Source organism: Falco punctatus (assembly GCF_963210335.1).
Source record: "Falco punctatus genome assembly, chromosome: 1".
Classification (NCBI taxonomy): Eukaryota; Metazoa; Chordata; class Aves; order Falconiformes; family Falconidae; genus Falco; species Falco punctatus.
Window position 1 is genome coordinate 122,048,173 of NC_137580.1, and position 14,559 is coordinate 122,062,731.

The 14,559-nt window shown below is 36.3% G+C and overlaps 1 protein-coding gene across 12 annotated transcripts in view; it reads left to right on the top strand.

Moving 5' to 3' along the window:
- Window positions 1–14,559, top strand: part of STXBP4 (syntaxin binding protein 4) — a 90,015-nt gene that overhangs the window by 27,363 nt on the left and 48,093 nt on the right. For all 12 annotated transcript variants that reach the window (XM_080394423.1, XM_080394430.1, XM_080394431.1 and 9 more), the window contains 4 exons: window positions 3,971–4,147; window positions 6,232–6,348; window positions 6,879–6,928; window positions 8,073–8,206. In XM_080394423.1, coding sequence (XP_080250549.1) covers window positions 3,971–4,147; window positions 6,232–6,348; window positions 6,879–6,928; window positions 8,073–8,206 — 478 coding nt within the window. The remainder of the gene's footprint in view (window positions 1–3,970; window positions 4,148–6,231; window positions 6,349–6,878; window positions 6,929–8,072; window positions 8,207–14,559) is intronic.

Below are 14,559 nucleotides of genomic sequence, written 5' to 3' on the forward strand. Positions count from 1 at the left end.
TTTAAGCATTTTGTAAAAATCACTGCTTTCCTGAAAAAAACCCCGATGTTTCAAATGAGGATATAGACTACCAGTCATATATTGGAGTATCTTTTGTGGTATTTCTGTTGTCTACTAATTGTGAATTGTAGAGATTGCAGCTTAATTAGTACAGGCGTACAAATATTCCAGTTAATGAACATGTTCGGGTAGTACCAGTCCATTAAACAGTGCTTGAATCAGTAGCTAACAGGATAAACTCTGAAGATTAGAAATATTGCTAAATTTGAAATGAGGTAGTAATTATTTTCTGATACTGCTCTATGGTAACTAAAATATATTAATTGATATATTTTTACTTTGAGATTTTGATTTGGGCCTTCTTTGAAACCATGTGGAAGCTGAAATTGGCACAAAACACAGAAAGGCACTTTTGAGTACTTGAAGTCTTGTCAACACCGTGAATGAGGAAATCTGTAATGATGTCTTCTATCTTCCTGGATGAGTTTGACTGTATTCTGTGCTGCCTGGATGGCCTGGGTCATGCCAGCCTGAATGATCTCGTCTTCTTTACTAGAGCTTTTTTAATGCAGTTATTGTCAGCTGGAGCACCTCAGCTAAACATAGTGAATGTGGAAGGTCACAAAGATAGGACACTGTTTGTGGTATCCTGTGCAGCTGGACTTCGTATTCCATTGGGCTAAGATTTGCTATTCTGTGCTTATGTTTTCTGAGGGGAAAAGTGGTACTTTGAAGACTAGGACTTGAATGGCTGATATTTTGGAAGCAGAATATAGTTTATTTTACCCTGTCTGAAATAAGGATTGGGTTGGGTGGGTTTTTTCATTAGCTTTTTTTTTTTTTTTTTCATTTTAATATATGGTAAAGATAATCTAAGTTCTTCTAAAGAATGTTTTTAGCAAACAATTTCTGGAGAATTAATGAATAAACATAATTGAATTGTAACTACGATTTTTCACGTAGTTTAAAGGAATATCTTTGTTCCGGTTCTTGTTGTGGCTGGAATATTACTTGGATAAAACAGTCTCCAGAGACTTGAATTTATCCAAGGAAGTAACAGAACCTGGCTTTGAAAGAAACCTGTACCTTGAAATGGATTCTGTAAAGATTCAGTTTTGCTCTTCCATCCTGCAGTTTATTTGTTGTAGTGGCTTCATACCAGATTAGGACAAACCGTCCCATCAGGCATTTATATAGATGAAATATTAGCAGCTGCAGATTCCAATTTCTGTTGCATCTTATTTCATACAAGCAGTTGACTGGGACAAGAGAACGTGCTGAAGCATGCTGTTATCCATCTGTTCTTCACTGGTAGGGGCCCCTTACCTGCACAAGTAGGAGAGCCCACCATGTTGCTGCAATGCCAGCTCCAGAAACTGTAGAATGGGGAAGCCTGGTGGTATCGTTACCCTTTGTGCCTTCCTGCTCTAGCAAATAGCTCTGCTTTGTCAGAAGGTTTTGCTAATTCAGTTGTAGTGTGGATAATCGTTTCATTGTAATGTAAGAATCCATTGTTCGTTAATTATTCCTTTAGGTCTTTCGCTGTTGAAATCTGGTCATACTTAGTCTGCTATTACAGAGAAATTAATAGTCAACAGTTGGGTTTCTGAAAAAAAAACAAACCAGTAGAGGAGTAAAGGCAATTCTGGATTATAAGAGATTAAACCTTTATCTCAGGGAGGTCTTATTTTAAAACCTTTTCATTACAGCAATTTTCCCATGACTTTTCTGATGTCAGTTTATTTAAATAATTCCTATGTGTGCATTTTCAAGATGCCACCTTTTGTTCAAGTCTCTGTGTTCATTTATATTACTCAAACTTAACATCAGAGCATCTTTTTCACTTTTGTCTCCCTTTTCCCACCTTCAGCCCGTTACGGAAGGCTACCAAATCTGCCTGTGTATCGGTCGGGCCAGGCTTTTCTTCCTGTTGAGTCACACTGTTTCTTAGAGCGGCAAGAAGATTCCCTTTACAGAGGCAGTCATTTTGATCTCTACTTTTGTAAATTCACAACTTCTTAGAAGCCCCTGTGTTCTCTGAATTGTTTCTAGGAAGAAGGAACTGCTATGAGCAACTTGCAGGAGGGGTGGATTGTTCTGGTGGTCTGTCAGTGAGTGCTTTCAGTAATGGCCCCTCACACTCTTTCAGTGCTGTGCAGACAGACAGTTGTAAAACAAACCAGCTGAATAGCAGAAAGACACGCAGCCACAAGCTTTTGAATAGTCCGTGTTGCCAGGTGGAGGTGATCGCCATGTAGACATAGGCTCATCTAATGCTTTGTGCTTCCAAAAGAAAAAAAGGAAAAAAAAAAGTTATACTTGCTGTCAAATTAAAGATTGTTTAAATGTATCTCTTCTCATAACAAAAACCTCCAAACTGGATAACATTAATGTCATCTGTATTCACTAGTGATGTAACTGTTTGCTACAGAAGTGATTACTTCTTCTAATGCTTTATTTTCTAAGAGACCAGAATTTCCCTGGCAGTCACCCAAATTGATATTATATTGCAAATACAAGGAAGATGGTGTCCTATATATATGTTATTGAGATTAGTTTACTTATGGCCTGAAATAAAATATATTGTTTATTAAGTCTAACAGTGTACAGTTTAAAATTCATCTGAAACTGAGATTGGTAGGTCATTTTACAAAAAAAAAAAAAAAAAAAAAAAAAAAAAAGTTATGACAAAGTATAGGAAAACCTGACTTGAAGTATGTTGATTGCACAGAACAAATGCTTCCAAGTTAGGAAATAATAGAATTGGATCTGCTTTTGTAAGCTTGACTGACTCTCTAGTCATTTATATTTTGACACCTGTTAAATACTATATAACAATTCTTCCACAAGAATGGGAATATTTGGTCATTTCATTGAAACGGTGATTTCAACCTTGTTTCTAGAAAGTTATTTCCTACTTATAGATTCATAGTCTATTTCTCCTCTATCCCTTCCTGTTTCCCCTCTGTTTCCATTCCCAACCAGGATATAATTATAAGACACGATAGGTTGACTAGGAACAGTCTAAGTATCCTTAGCTGAAAAATCTGTACAAAGAATTTCTAGCTCTATGAATTTCTACATTTAAAGCTTATAACTTCTATGATTCAGGAAATTAATACACAGTCTTTTTCTGCAGATTAATAAAAAGCTAAGGGGAAAGATGTTTGTTGGTTTTGGTGCCAGTGAGCCTGTATGTCTACATTTTTGATGAACAGTTTGTTTGGTTTTTTTTCCTAGTGTAAATTCATATGTTGTCCAGACTTTTAGTTTGACTTTCTAAATTTACAAATCAAAATTAACTTGAATTAATATTCAGTACTAAAATGTACTAAGGAATATCCTTCTCAAAATCAGATTTTATGACCTTTAGGGATTACTTTAGCTGAATTAAAAGCTAACAGTTTCTCATTTCCTGTTTTCCATATAATATTTGTATATAAATCTTATCTAACACTTTCTTGTCACAATACAGAATAACGATATAACAGCAGGAACTAGACAGAAAAATAAAAACCAGCACTTTTTTTGAGAACAGTGTGAACTGAATACTTGCATTAGAAGTCCAGCTACATGATGCGCAAACTCTGAATTGAATGTGAATTCAGGCAGTAATAATAAAAAAATGAAATAATACCGCATTGAAGTATTTAGTATGAAAGTGGTGGGGCAGATTAACAGCATCAGATGCATTTCTATAAAGCCTTTCATTCAGTTAGATTTACAGTAATCATAGAATTCATGATTTAATTTATTAGGAGAATTAGCTCTGTCTGTAAATACCAGTTCTTTGTTTGCACATCACACACTTAAAAATTAGCAATTGGTCTACTTTCATCTAATAATGAAAAAAATCTAACTATAAATACTAAAAGGTAGCCCTAATGCTGACTGCAGTACTTTTGAGCTAGATCCGTGCTACTTTGTTAGCTGGAGTTGTAACTTTTCATTTAAATTCTGTCATCTATAGGAAGCCAAGGCAGCTGTAGAAGAGACAAGAGCTTTGCGAAGTAGGATTCATCTTGCAGAAGCTGCACAAAGACAGGCTCGTGGAATGGAGATGGACTATGAAGAAGTAATTCGCTTATTAGAAGCTGAAATCGTAGAGCTGAAGGCTCAGCTTGCTGATCATTCTGGCCAAAATAAAGTAAGCAAAGCAGTCGCCTGTTGTGGTTACCATGGTTTCCTTGCTGTTGTCATGTATCTTGTTTTCATTTTCTTTTCATCTGCTTTTCTAAAGTAGGTCAGTGTTTGTCTTGTATTATTCAATAACTGGAATAATATGTAGTGAAGGGGGTAATGTGAAGTGTGCGAGTCTTCCTTTATCCAGATATCTTTGGGCTGCAAAAATAAGAGCTAGAAGCATATGTGGGTCATAGGTCAAAACGGCACATCTCAAGCATCAAAGCCTGGAACAGGTTCTGCACTGAAGACATATTGTCTTTAAAAACAATATATGTATTTGTATCCTTTTGTATTTCTGTAAAAATGGCCCTCACATTTATGTTTGTGAGGCAAATAATAACAATATAAAGCCCAATATCGTTCTTAAGCAAATCTAGATTTAATAATCATTTGCATTTTACTAGCAGTATGCTGCCAGAATTTTTTTCCTGTTTTAATGGAACCTCATATTTTAAAACCACTTCATCTCCAGTGAGGCATTTCAAAACATGCCAAGTAGTAAAATATTTGAGGCACTTTTAAACTTTTCCCCATAACTGTGGATCCTTTTCCTACACGCAGTCTGAACAAGTGCAAGCAAGTTGGCATTTCTGTGTTTACCTTGCTTTTCTCATGAAAATTGATGTGCATATGAATTGATGAAGACCTATTGTTTGTTGCCTTATTTTATCATGAGAATTAATTCAGTCTTCTAAGGTATTAAAAGGTAAAGCCGACTCTATGGTGTACAAGCTTGCAAAGAAGCAATACAGCAAGTGTGTGTAGCTCCAAGGGAGGAATCCTTCTCATTTCATTTTGAGGGTGTGTGATGAGATGAATCACACCCTAGAAATTCTTCTTTCTGAACATGTGTGTGATGCCCCATCTTTTGTCAGGTATTTTTGAAGCGGTTTGTTTTCTAGGACTTGAATACATATCAAAACTTTTAAGAAATTCTGAGCCTGTGGGTTGCTTTCTTAGATAATTGTTTCTGAGATGCTAGCTTGAATTCCTGAAATTCTGAGTAAGCACTCGAATATCTGAATTAAGATCTGATTCTCTGCATTTCTTATTCATAAGAAGCAGTATCAAGTAGGTACCAACTCTATAGTATACTTATTTGTTAGTATAAAAGAGTGAGATCCCTCGGAAGGCTTACCAGCTCCTTCTGCAACAGGGGACAGTGAGATTGCCAAAGAAAGGTGGTTTAATCAACAGATCCTTTGATATTCAGAGTGGTTGTGATTCTGGTCATTTGTACAATATATACAAAGAAAAGTGTGTACTCGTTTGCTTCAAGTGGGTTTTGGTGGGTTTCTAGAAGAGTTTTGTAGTAGGTAGTGGGCTTTCAGAAAAGATCACCCACAGTGAGGTAAAAGTTTTTTTTTGATGATGGTGATTTTTTCTTGATTTTGAAGAGTATTTTGGTCTAGGTCTTGTGTTCAACAGACAGCTTAACTAGACAAACATGCCCATATACATGTGAAGACATTACTCGTGGTCCTCTTACATGAACAGTGCCAGGGACTCAAGCTGAAACCTTGAGACTCCAGAACCTGATCAAAAGGGGTTCACATGCAGAGGGATGCATAACGCTGATCAATAGGTTATACAAGTGCATGTAGAGAGATCCTAGGGGGTAATTTTCTCCAAGATACGCCATAATTACTCTGTTGGCCAAAGGATGTACAAATGCAAACTAATGGACTGAGTTTGTTCCCATATTGGCTATTTGTGCCACCCTGCTGACAGATACTGTCACTGTCGGGTTGGTGGTTTTGATCTGTTTGTAAATCATTTCGAACTGTCTTAAGTTTCAGCCCTGTCACTGTTGTTAGCTGCCACTTGCAATTTACCTTTATATCATTTGCCAAAATCTGTTGCAGTCTGGGAGCTGATTTACTAGCACATCAGGCGTACCAGCTGCAGAAGCAGCTATATTTTGCAGAAATGTAGAAAAGACTGTTGAGTTAAATGTTTCAGACATCCATTTCAATTCACACCATGTATCTCTGTGAGCCATAGGAGAAAATTATTAGACTAAAAGCCTTAAAATATCTTTCCTAGGATAACATCCAAGACTTGAGAAAGAGAGTTACAGTGCTTGACTGCCAGCTGCGGAAATCAGAATTGGCTAGGAAGACCTTTGAGGTGGCTACTGAAAAACTGCTACAATTTGTAGAGGTAGCTTTGCCTTTCATTTCAAGCAATATTTTATTTGGAAAAGTTTTGTGTTGATGTTTCTGAGGAATAAACATAGTAAACTGACTATAAACTAGTTTGCAGAGATCCTTTCTTGCTACAAATAAAGACAGTGTATTTATCTGTGTACAGATCCATGTGGGAATTTACTTTTATGTTTTGCTATACTAAAGAAATGAAATATCAGGTAATTTTTTTCACCTAATGTTTCACAAACTCATATCCAATTCTGTGAAATTCACCAGAGGAAAAGACAGAAAAAGTAATATCTGCTAATATTTTGAAATGTTATGAAACCAAAAAAAGAGGGTTTATATTTAAATCTTATTACATTTATTTCATTTAAAGGGGTTATAATATTTTGGGATTTACTTCCGCACTTCTGGTTGGGGAGACCAGACTCTAATTAGAAATCAAATCCCCCCCACCCAAATACAACATCACATTATAAAGTATTAACTTTTTGACCATGTTGAATTATAAACTGTTAACTTCTTGACTATGGCCAACAGGTGGTGCATGAAATACTTTCAGATAACTCTACTTCCTCAACAGTTTTAAGGTAATAAAATGGAATAGTTGTTAATATTGAAGTGGCGATATTAATACTGGAAAACTCTACGATTGTTTCAAAGCCTTCAAATACTGTCTTATAGCTACTTTTTCCATATTTTTTGCTGTATGTTTCTGAGTGTCATTTTATTGGAGGAGAGGGAGTGGCATGAGTTATAAATTAGGCTTTCAGGATACAGCTTCATTAAAAACCTCAGAATTAAATTAAAGCAGTTAGTAATTACATAGCTATGGTTGTCTGGATGTTTCCATAAAGTAATTATAATGTGCTAAGGATTAGTTAAAATTGTAAGGAACCTTAACAGTGGGCTATAATTTTTTTTATTTTTAGATTTGCCCAAGCAATTTTGCATCATCATTAATCCAGTAGCATAGAAATAAAATGATAACATGCATATGCATTTAAGTTTTATTACTCTTCTTGTTTAAAAAGGTAGCTAGGAATATCCAACAAGATTTAGAGCAGCCTTTGGTCCTTCAGAATATCAGCGTGATTGTGCTTACATATCTCAGATAAGTGTTCCATTAATATTCATGTAACGGTAAAGTTGTTTAGTCTTGGTCCTGCCATCTTTTTCAGCAAAGCTCTCAAGGAAATCAGATCTATTTAGGTGAATTTAGCTGGAATTTAGCAGGATCAGATCAACTATTATGTTGTAGATGTCAATGTTTTAATACGCAGATGCTAATCAATTAAATGCAGTTCTCATCAGTGCACAAGACTGATGTTGCATGTTTTATAAAGTTTGTAGACTTTATTTTAGTAAATGGGTTGAAGTATAAAACTCAAAGATAAGGTGACAAACTGGCTCACTAACAGCAGAGAAGATAAGAACTGGGCCCCCTAAAGCAGTGTCCTTTCTTAAATGCTAATAAGAAAATTACTTTTAAGTATGTTGCTTTTCTTGACGCTAGATTTTGAGACATCAGTGTTGTTTAAATTGGACTTTCCTATTCCCTTTATTGTACAGACAGAACTGCTGTGAGGTAAACTCATCAGTTTGGTAGTATGAGTATCTTTTGTTCATTCAGTGACACCAAAATAAATCTAGAAACACAGGTTTACTTTATTAAAAGTAACCATTTCTTTTTATGATCTTACAAATAAACACAACTGGTTTTTATTCTCTTAGTGACAGAAGAACAACATTGTCTACTAAAACACTTCTTGCACGGTTGGGAAGGATTGGACCTACTGTCACAGCAGCTCTTGCAGCAGAAGCCAGAGACCTTGCAAAGTCTGTCCGTGCCATTTTGGAAGTAGATTGTGAGTGAGTCTGTGCGTCTTTGTGTGTGTGTCTGCATGTATACAGTCACATAAATAATTCCTTTCTTCCATCAGATGTTCTGGCTTTCGCATCATGCTTGCCAGTTGAGAGTAGCACATTTGAGTAGTCACCGTGTGTGTGTCGGCGGGGGTGGTGTTTCCAAATGAAGGAAAAGTGGCGTGAGTAGAGGTTCTGTTTGGATTGGGGTGGTATAGGTATATAGGTAAGGGGTCCAGAGTCCACCGGTCCAGAGTGGTATAGGTAAGGGGTCCATCTTGTAGATGGTGGCAGACCTACAAACACGGGAAAAGGGCTGCTGCTGCTAAGGGCTGTCCCCTTTGGTTTTTTAACCCTAACCCTCAGCGTAACCTAACCTTACCCTGCCCACAGTCAGAACCTTCTGCAATTGGACTGTTTTCAAATGATGGTTTGGCCACATTTCTGTTGTGTGCTTCACCCAGCAGAGTTTGTTCACTGTATTATTTTTTCATTTCATTCCAAGATTACAGAGCTGCCTTAATTCTGGCTGCTTAAGATTTAGTCAGTACTTCCTAGGACTGATACAGAATGCAGAATGAGGGAAAACTATTGTCTAGAGTTAGAAGTGGTTTTCCCTATCAATGCCCTTAAAATAATAAGGGCATTCATTTCTCCTTAACTTTAAGCAGATATCCCAGGGCAGTTTATTGCCTGCATTTTACCAGTGTCAAATGGGTGTAATAATAATGACCTTATTTAAGTACATTGGGTATATTTTTCAGATTCACTGAAGATTGTGGAATAAATAATAGTGAGACTTTTAGAGAAAATATATAAACAAAGAACAAAAAATAAATTAAATAAATCTTTGTAACAAACAGTGTTTTGCATTATAATGAAATCACAGAATATTTTTGGACCGTAATTTTCCTTCCGGGAAAATGCATTGGGTATTTCTTCATGTTATTTCTGATAGCATGTGTGGTGTTTTGTTAATTGTCAGTCGAAGATTTCTTGGAAGCCAAAAGCAAGTTTTGTTCCTCATTAACTATTCTTTTACTAGCTTTTAATAAGAATACGGTGGTTTAATAAGTCAAGAAATTTTTTCTTGTTCTGAAGTTTAACTTGGGTGTGGTAGACATTTCTGAAAAGACCTGATAATTCAGAGGTACACGATACACTCTGTTCTGGAAGGGTTGACTGGGCAAGTGGTAAGTCCTGTGCAAGGCTGCAAGGCAAAATTAGTCACCTATCACAGAGGGCAGTAAAGCCAGTGGATGGATGGCACTGAAGACTGCAGCGATTTGCTGCCACAGGGCAGATCATTTGGAGATCTCTCAGTGGATTCAGTTTTTCTTTTTAGTTCTGTTCTTCTGTTTCCCTTGCCTTTTGCACAGCCTCTTAACTTTTGGGTTCATCGACAGGTTTTTGTCTTAACAAAGACCTCATGGAAGGAAAAATAGAAGTGTAATATTAAAAAGTTGTTTTGGTTCTGTTAATAGCATGCATAGCTCTTCCAAAAACAATATACCCAGGGCTTTCCGTAGTTGAAGATCATTTTGATCTAAATGTTAGGAGGAAATAGTCAGAAGTCAGCGTCACATGGGATTCTAGAGACTTTGGTTTCCTTGTCTAGGAGGCATCACCTGAATCTCACTGGTGGGAATATTTTCATTGATCTTAATGGGCTTTAAGCAGCAGTAGTGATGCAGTCTGAGTCAACAGGATTTTTGAATATAAGTTTTAATAGCTCAGTATCTGAAACCACACAGATACAGATCCTACTTCCAAGATGCAAAGGATGCATCAGAATGAGATTTGTCCAGATTTTTAGAAGAGCAGAGCATTATTGTCAAGGATTTTTAAATGTGAGTTTTGAAGTCAGGAAATGACCCTAAGGAAACAAATCCTTCAGAGCTTTTAAATCGTATAGCAGTTCATTACCAAAAAGATAGACATTATTATTTAAAACTGGACTTGAACTGGCAGAATAAATTATCCATAGCACTCGAGGACGGTGCAGGTTCAGTGTCAGTTCAGTGAAGCCCTTCATCAAACTGTAATCAGAATATAAAGTTATTCCAGATTACATTTTTTTCCTGGAAAACTTAAGGCAGAAAATTAATGCCAAAATGAGCAAGATTAAGATTTCCAGTTTCATGTAAAACTAACAGAATTTCCTGACTGTAGTGTTCTATTTTCATACCGGAATGTTTACAACATGTTATTCTGCTGAATGTACAGGAACATGTATCAGAGTGTCTTAATGAAGATTTTATTGCTGTGGGGGGTGAGTGTAGCCTGCAGTTTCATTTGGAGATACGTGTACATCCTCAGGTCATTAGCAGAAATCTGTGCCCGTCAGTAGAAATTGCACTAGTTCATGAGCAGTTGACATAATAAACTGCATGCAGTAGGAAATCTAAGAAGCAGTGGCGCCTTATTGTACGGTTCCAGGTTCAGATCATCGATATGATGGTATATTTTGGTCGTGTTCACCTATAGTTGAACAGACACGTCAGTTCTAATCCACCTTAGATGGATTGATTTGCAAAATCAAAGCAGAAATGGCCTGATACATTACAGGAGTTTTTGGAAAGCTGGTGGGTTATGGTTGACAGTAGTGATTGTATCAAAGGTGATTGAGATGATTGAGTATCAATTGTTTGAGAATTGATTTAGAAAGGGACTGAATAAATATGTTTGTTGAGAAAATGTTTCAAGATACAAAAAAGGTCTTATTTGACATCATATGTGCAACACTTGCTTATTACGTTACTCTATGGGGAAGAAAGCAAAATAAGAGGGTTAAAAAAGTTGTTCAGAAGTGTCCAGAATATTAGAGTTAAAGTTACTGGTGGAAATGAAAAGAATAACAGTGGCCAGGAGAGGAGATAATTGGTTTTCCACCAGTGACAGTGGTAGAGTCCTGTCGCATTGAGTTGTTTCTATCACACTACATAGGAAATTGTGCAAGAAAAACTTTTGGTTCTAAAGGCAACTGAATTCTAACATGTGGTTGTGTCAAATGTAATAGGTAGGGTGCATGTTAGAAAGCTCTGGAGCCACAGCAGGGATCCATTTTGTGAACCTGAGAGTTAAAAATAGCTCTGCAGAGAAGGATTTAAAGATTGAACGTCATCCTTCTGAGTTCATTCTGATTTGTAGAGTATTACAGATAGATTTGGGCTCTGACGAGCTTGTGTGTGAGATTAAAGCTTTAAACCTTGCTCGCTTTCTCTCTCTCTCTCTCTCTCAGTAGTTAAGGCAGGGTAACTGTTTAATAGCAGTCTGTCTGCAGTCCTCTATGCCACATTCTCACAAAATGTTTCCCATGTGATCATCTGTTTTCTTGCAGATGAGCTGTCATAAAAAGGGGGCTCTTACATACATAGCATTTCATAACTATCATACATCAAAGAAAAAAGTATAATAGACATTGCATTGCCGATTGAAGGTTTTCCTTTTTTCCAGAAAGATCCACCACATAATAGTTTATTAATGAATTCTTAGGGAATGGGTGTTAATATTTTTGAGATTGCTAAATGGATTAAAATGTGTAGGTGGGCAACCATCACAATATATTTCATCATGTAAATGGAACTTCTCTTTCATTATTTGCTTCATTTTGTACAACATGAAGTAAAGTAGCCCTAACCAAAATACCTTTTTGATTCATTTACAATGCATGTGAAACAGTCTAGGTGCAAAGACAAGTTTGTGGAGTGTTCTTCAAAAGAAAACTGCTTCCCTTGTTAAAGATCATCCTTGACAACCAGGTCAAAATGACATATTTAAGAATTAGCCACACAAATGATCCTCTTCCTCCAAAACAGCATGACATTTTGCTTGAGGGTTTAAAGAAGTTCAGTGTATTCCTGAAAATCTCCAAGTACATATTGCCTTGTGATAATGCTGCAGATCGGTCTTCAGCTTTGTAGGTTGAATGACAGCAATGTGAAGTCAGTTAGGGGATTCTTCAAGTGAGGACTCTGTTTAAAAAAAAAAAAAAACACAACAAAAAAAACCCCGAACAAATAAGAACCCCCTGATTTTCCAGCACTTACTACTACAGGATCCTCAAGATCCAGAAGCGCAAATAAGAAAGTAATAAACGGAATAATCAAGCTCATCCCTTGGAATATTCATCCTTTATCTTCTTGAAAGACTGTAAGCTATTTTTAGAAACCAAGTCTTGAGAGGCCTTTCTGCTTTGTAGAATAGAAGCATCTCCTGAAGACATAAAATTACTTTCATCATACAAAGGATAATAATGCCTCGGTGAAAGAACTGCAGCATTTAAAAGTAGTTGCTGGCTGCACTTAGTAGACCATATGGTGCAAATCATGCTAAAAAGAATTGAGAAAGCATTTTCTTCTTTTCTGTCACAAAATTAGAAAAGAAATATACTTGGTACTGGTAATGGCCAAAATCTGATTAACCCTGGAACATACTTATCTCTTCGTAAAATAGCAGGCAATCGGCATTTTGAAAAGTGCACTAGCATAATGCAACTTTCAAGTATTTTTACTACTAATTTTCTCACTCTGCCTCTGAAATTTCTATCCAAAAATACAATCCTGCTCTTGTTGGTATAATCCCAGTCATCAGTATCCATTAAGTGCTATGAAGCCTGCTTCTCCACTCAGCAGGAACTCAAGCAGTGCATCTTGAACTATTTTTTTCCCAATCTGTTGTCAGCCTGGGATCTGACACATGGCAATCATGCTGAAGTTCAATAAAATGATCACCAAATGAATATAGCTTCCATAAATCCTACTTGTTTTACTGATACTGATCTTGTTAGTCACTTGTTAGTAGTTTCCATTTGATTTTGAAGATCCTACAGGCAGCATATTAGTTGCCTAGTTTTTGTATTCATTCTCCTTGCATGCTATCTATAAAAAGAAGGCAATGGAAACTGCTGGTGGTCAGCGTCCGTTAGTGCTTGTTCTCGTGATGGTTAAGTTGCTTTTGATTTTTAGACCATGGACAAAGTTTTATATCTCTGGCATTAAAAGCTGAAATACGGAATCTATCCATTTCTCAGGTTTAGGGTTTTTTAAACTGTACTATCGTCAATTGCCAAAACCATTCCATATTCAGCAAAGTGTTAGGTGTCCCTTCCCGTTCTTTTGACATGTGGGTGGAACAAAGATCTAAGGTAGAGTAGGAAGTCTTAGCAAATAGCGATTTTGCTATTTTGAGAAGAGCTAATGTTATTAAGTAATTATATTTCTTTTATTTCTTTGTTGCAGCCTGGTGTGTTTGTTTATTACAACAGAGTGACTGCCATATACATTATTACTGTTTCATTCTTGAAATTAAAGATACAACATTGCTATAATTTTGTACAGGTCATCAGCTTTAGTACACGAGGAGAGTTCTGAAGATCCTGTCATATAAGCGTGGGCAGTTCCCCTCCTCGCTCCCTTTTCGGTTTATGTCTGTACATCAAAATCCAGATGTAACTAACACATGGGCAGGCATACCCTGGCTAGCTTGACTTTTGTTACTTAGGCTAGTGGTGTTAAAGATGCATTTTCAGAGGCTGAATACCAAAATTAAGAGTCATCTGTTGACCCCCAAGAATACTGTCTCACTGCTAGCATTTGCTGAAAGTCCTGCTGCTACGTCTTTTTATATTTTTAGTATCAGAAAGAGAAGATTACTTCCTGCAAGATGATCTTTGTGGGGACAGTTCTGCATTGCGAGTATAGCATACCTTTAATATTCTTTCAGCTAATAAAATAGAACCATACCTTTTCCTCCTTACTGGAATTGCTGCTTGGGAAGGAGCAGCATAATAACAATTAAAGAGATAACTCTGTGCATTCATTGTTCTGGCAAGGCCATAAATATTTCAGTGAATTACTGAAATCCGAAATAGAAAAGACCTATTAAATTATACAATGTATATCCTGAACACATCTGTACAGCTCCTCTTTTTAATAGTTTATGACTAGCAAAAGAATTAAAACGTAAAATCAGTGCTGTATGCTTTTAAGAGGTTATGTTTGTCAGTTAAACATTTTTCTGAGACAGTACTTCCATTAGAGAATATTAATTTGGTGAAATTAAAATGTATTGTTTGTTTGAAACTTTCAACAACAGCAAAAGAGGTGAGTTTTCCCAAAAGGTAATTTATCAGCTGTTTTATTGTGTGGAAGATTTCGGTCCTGCTAGTCCCTGAAGGTTGAAGATTTTTATTTTTCCCTCAAAACAAAAATAATTAATGGGAGGGTAATTTCATTTTTGTAGAAGTGATAACAAAACTTATTAAATGAGCTTTTTACTGTTGAATCTTTTCTGAGTTGACATTTTAAGAAAAAAGATAAATCCCAGAATCACATTGGTAATTTTGGAATATGAC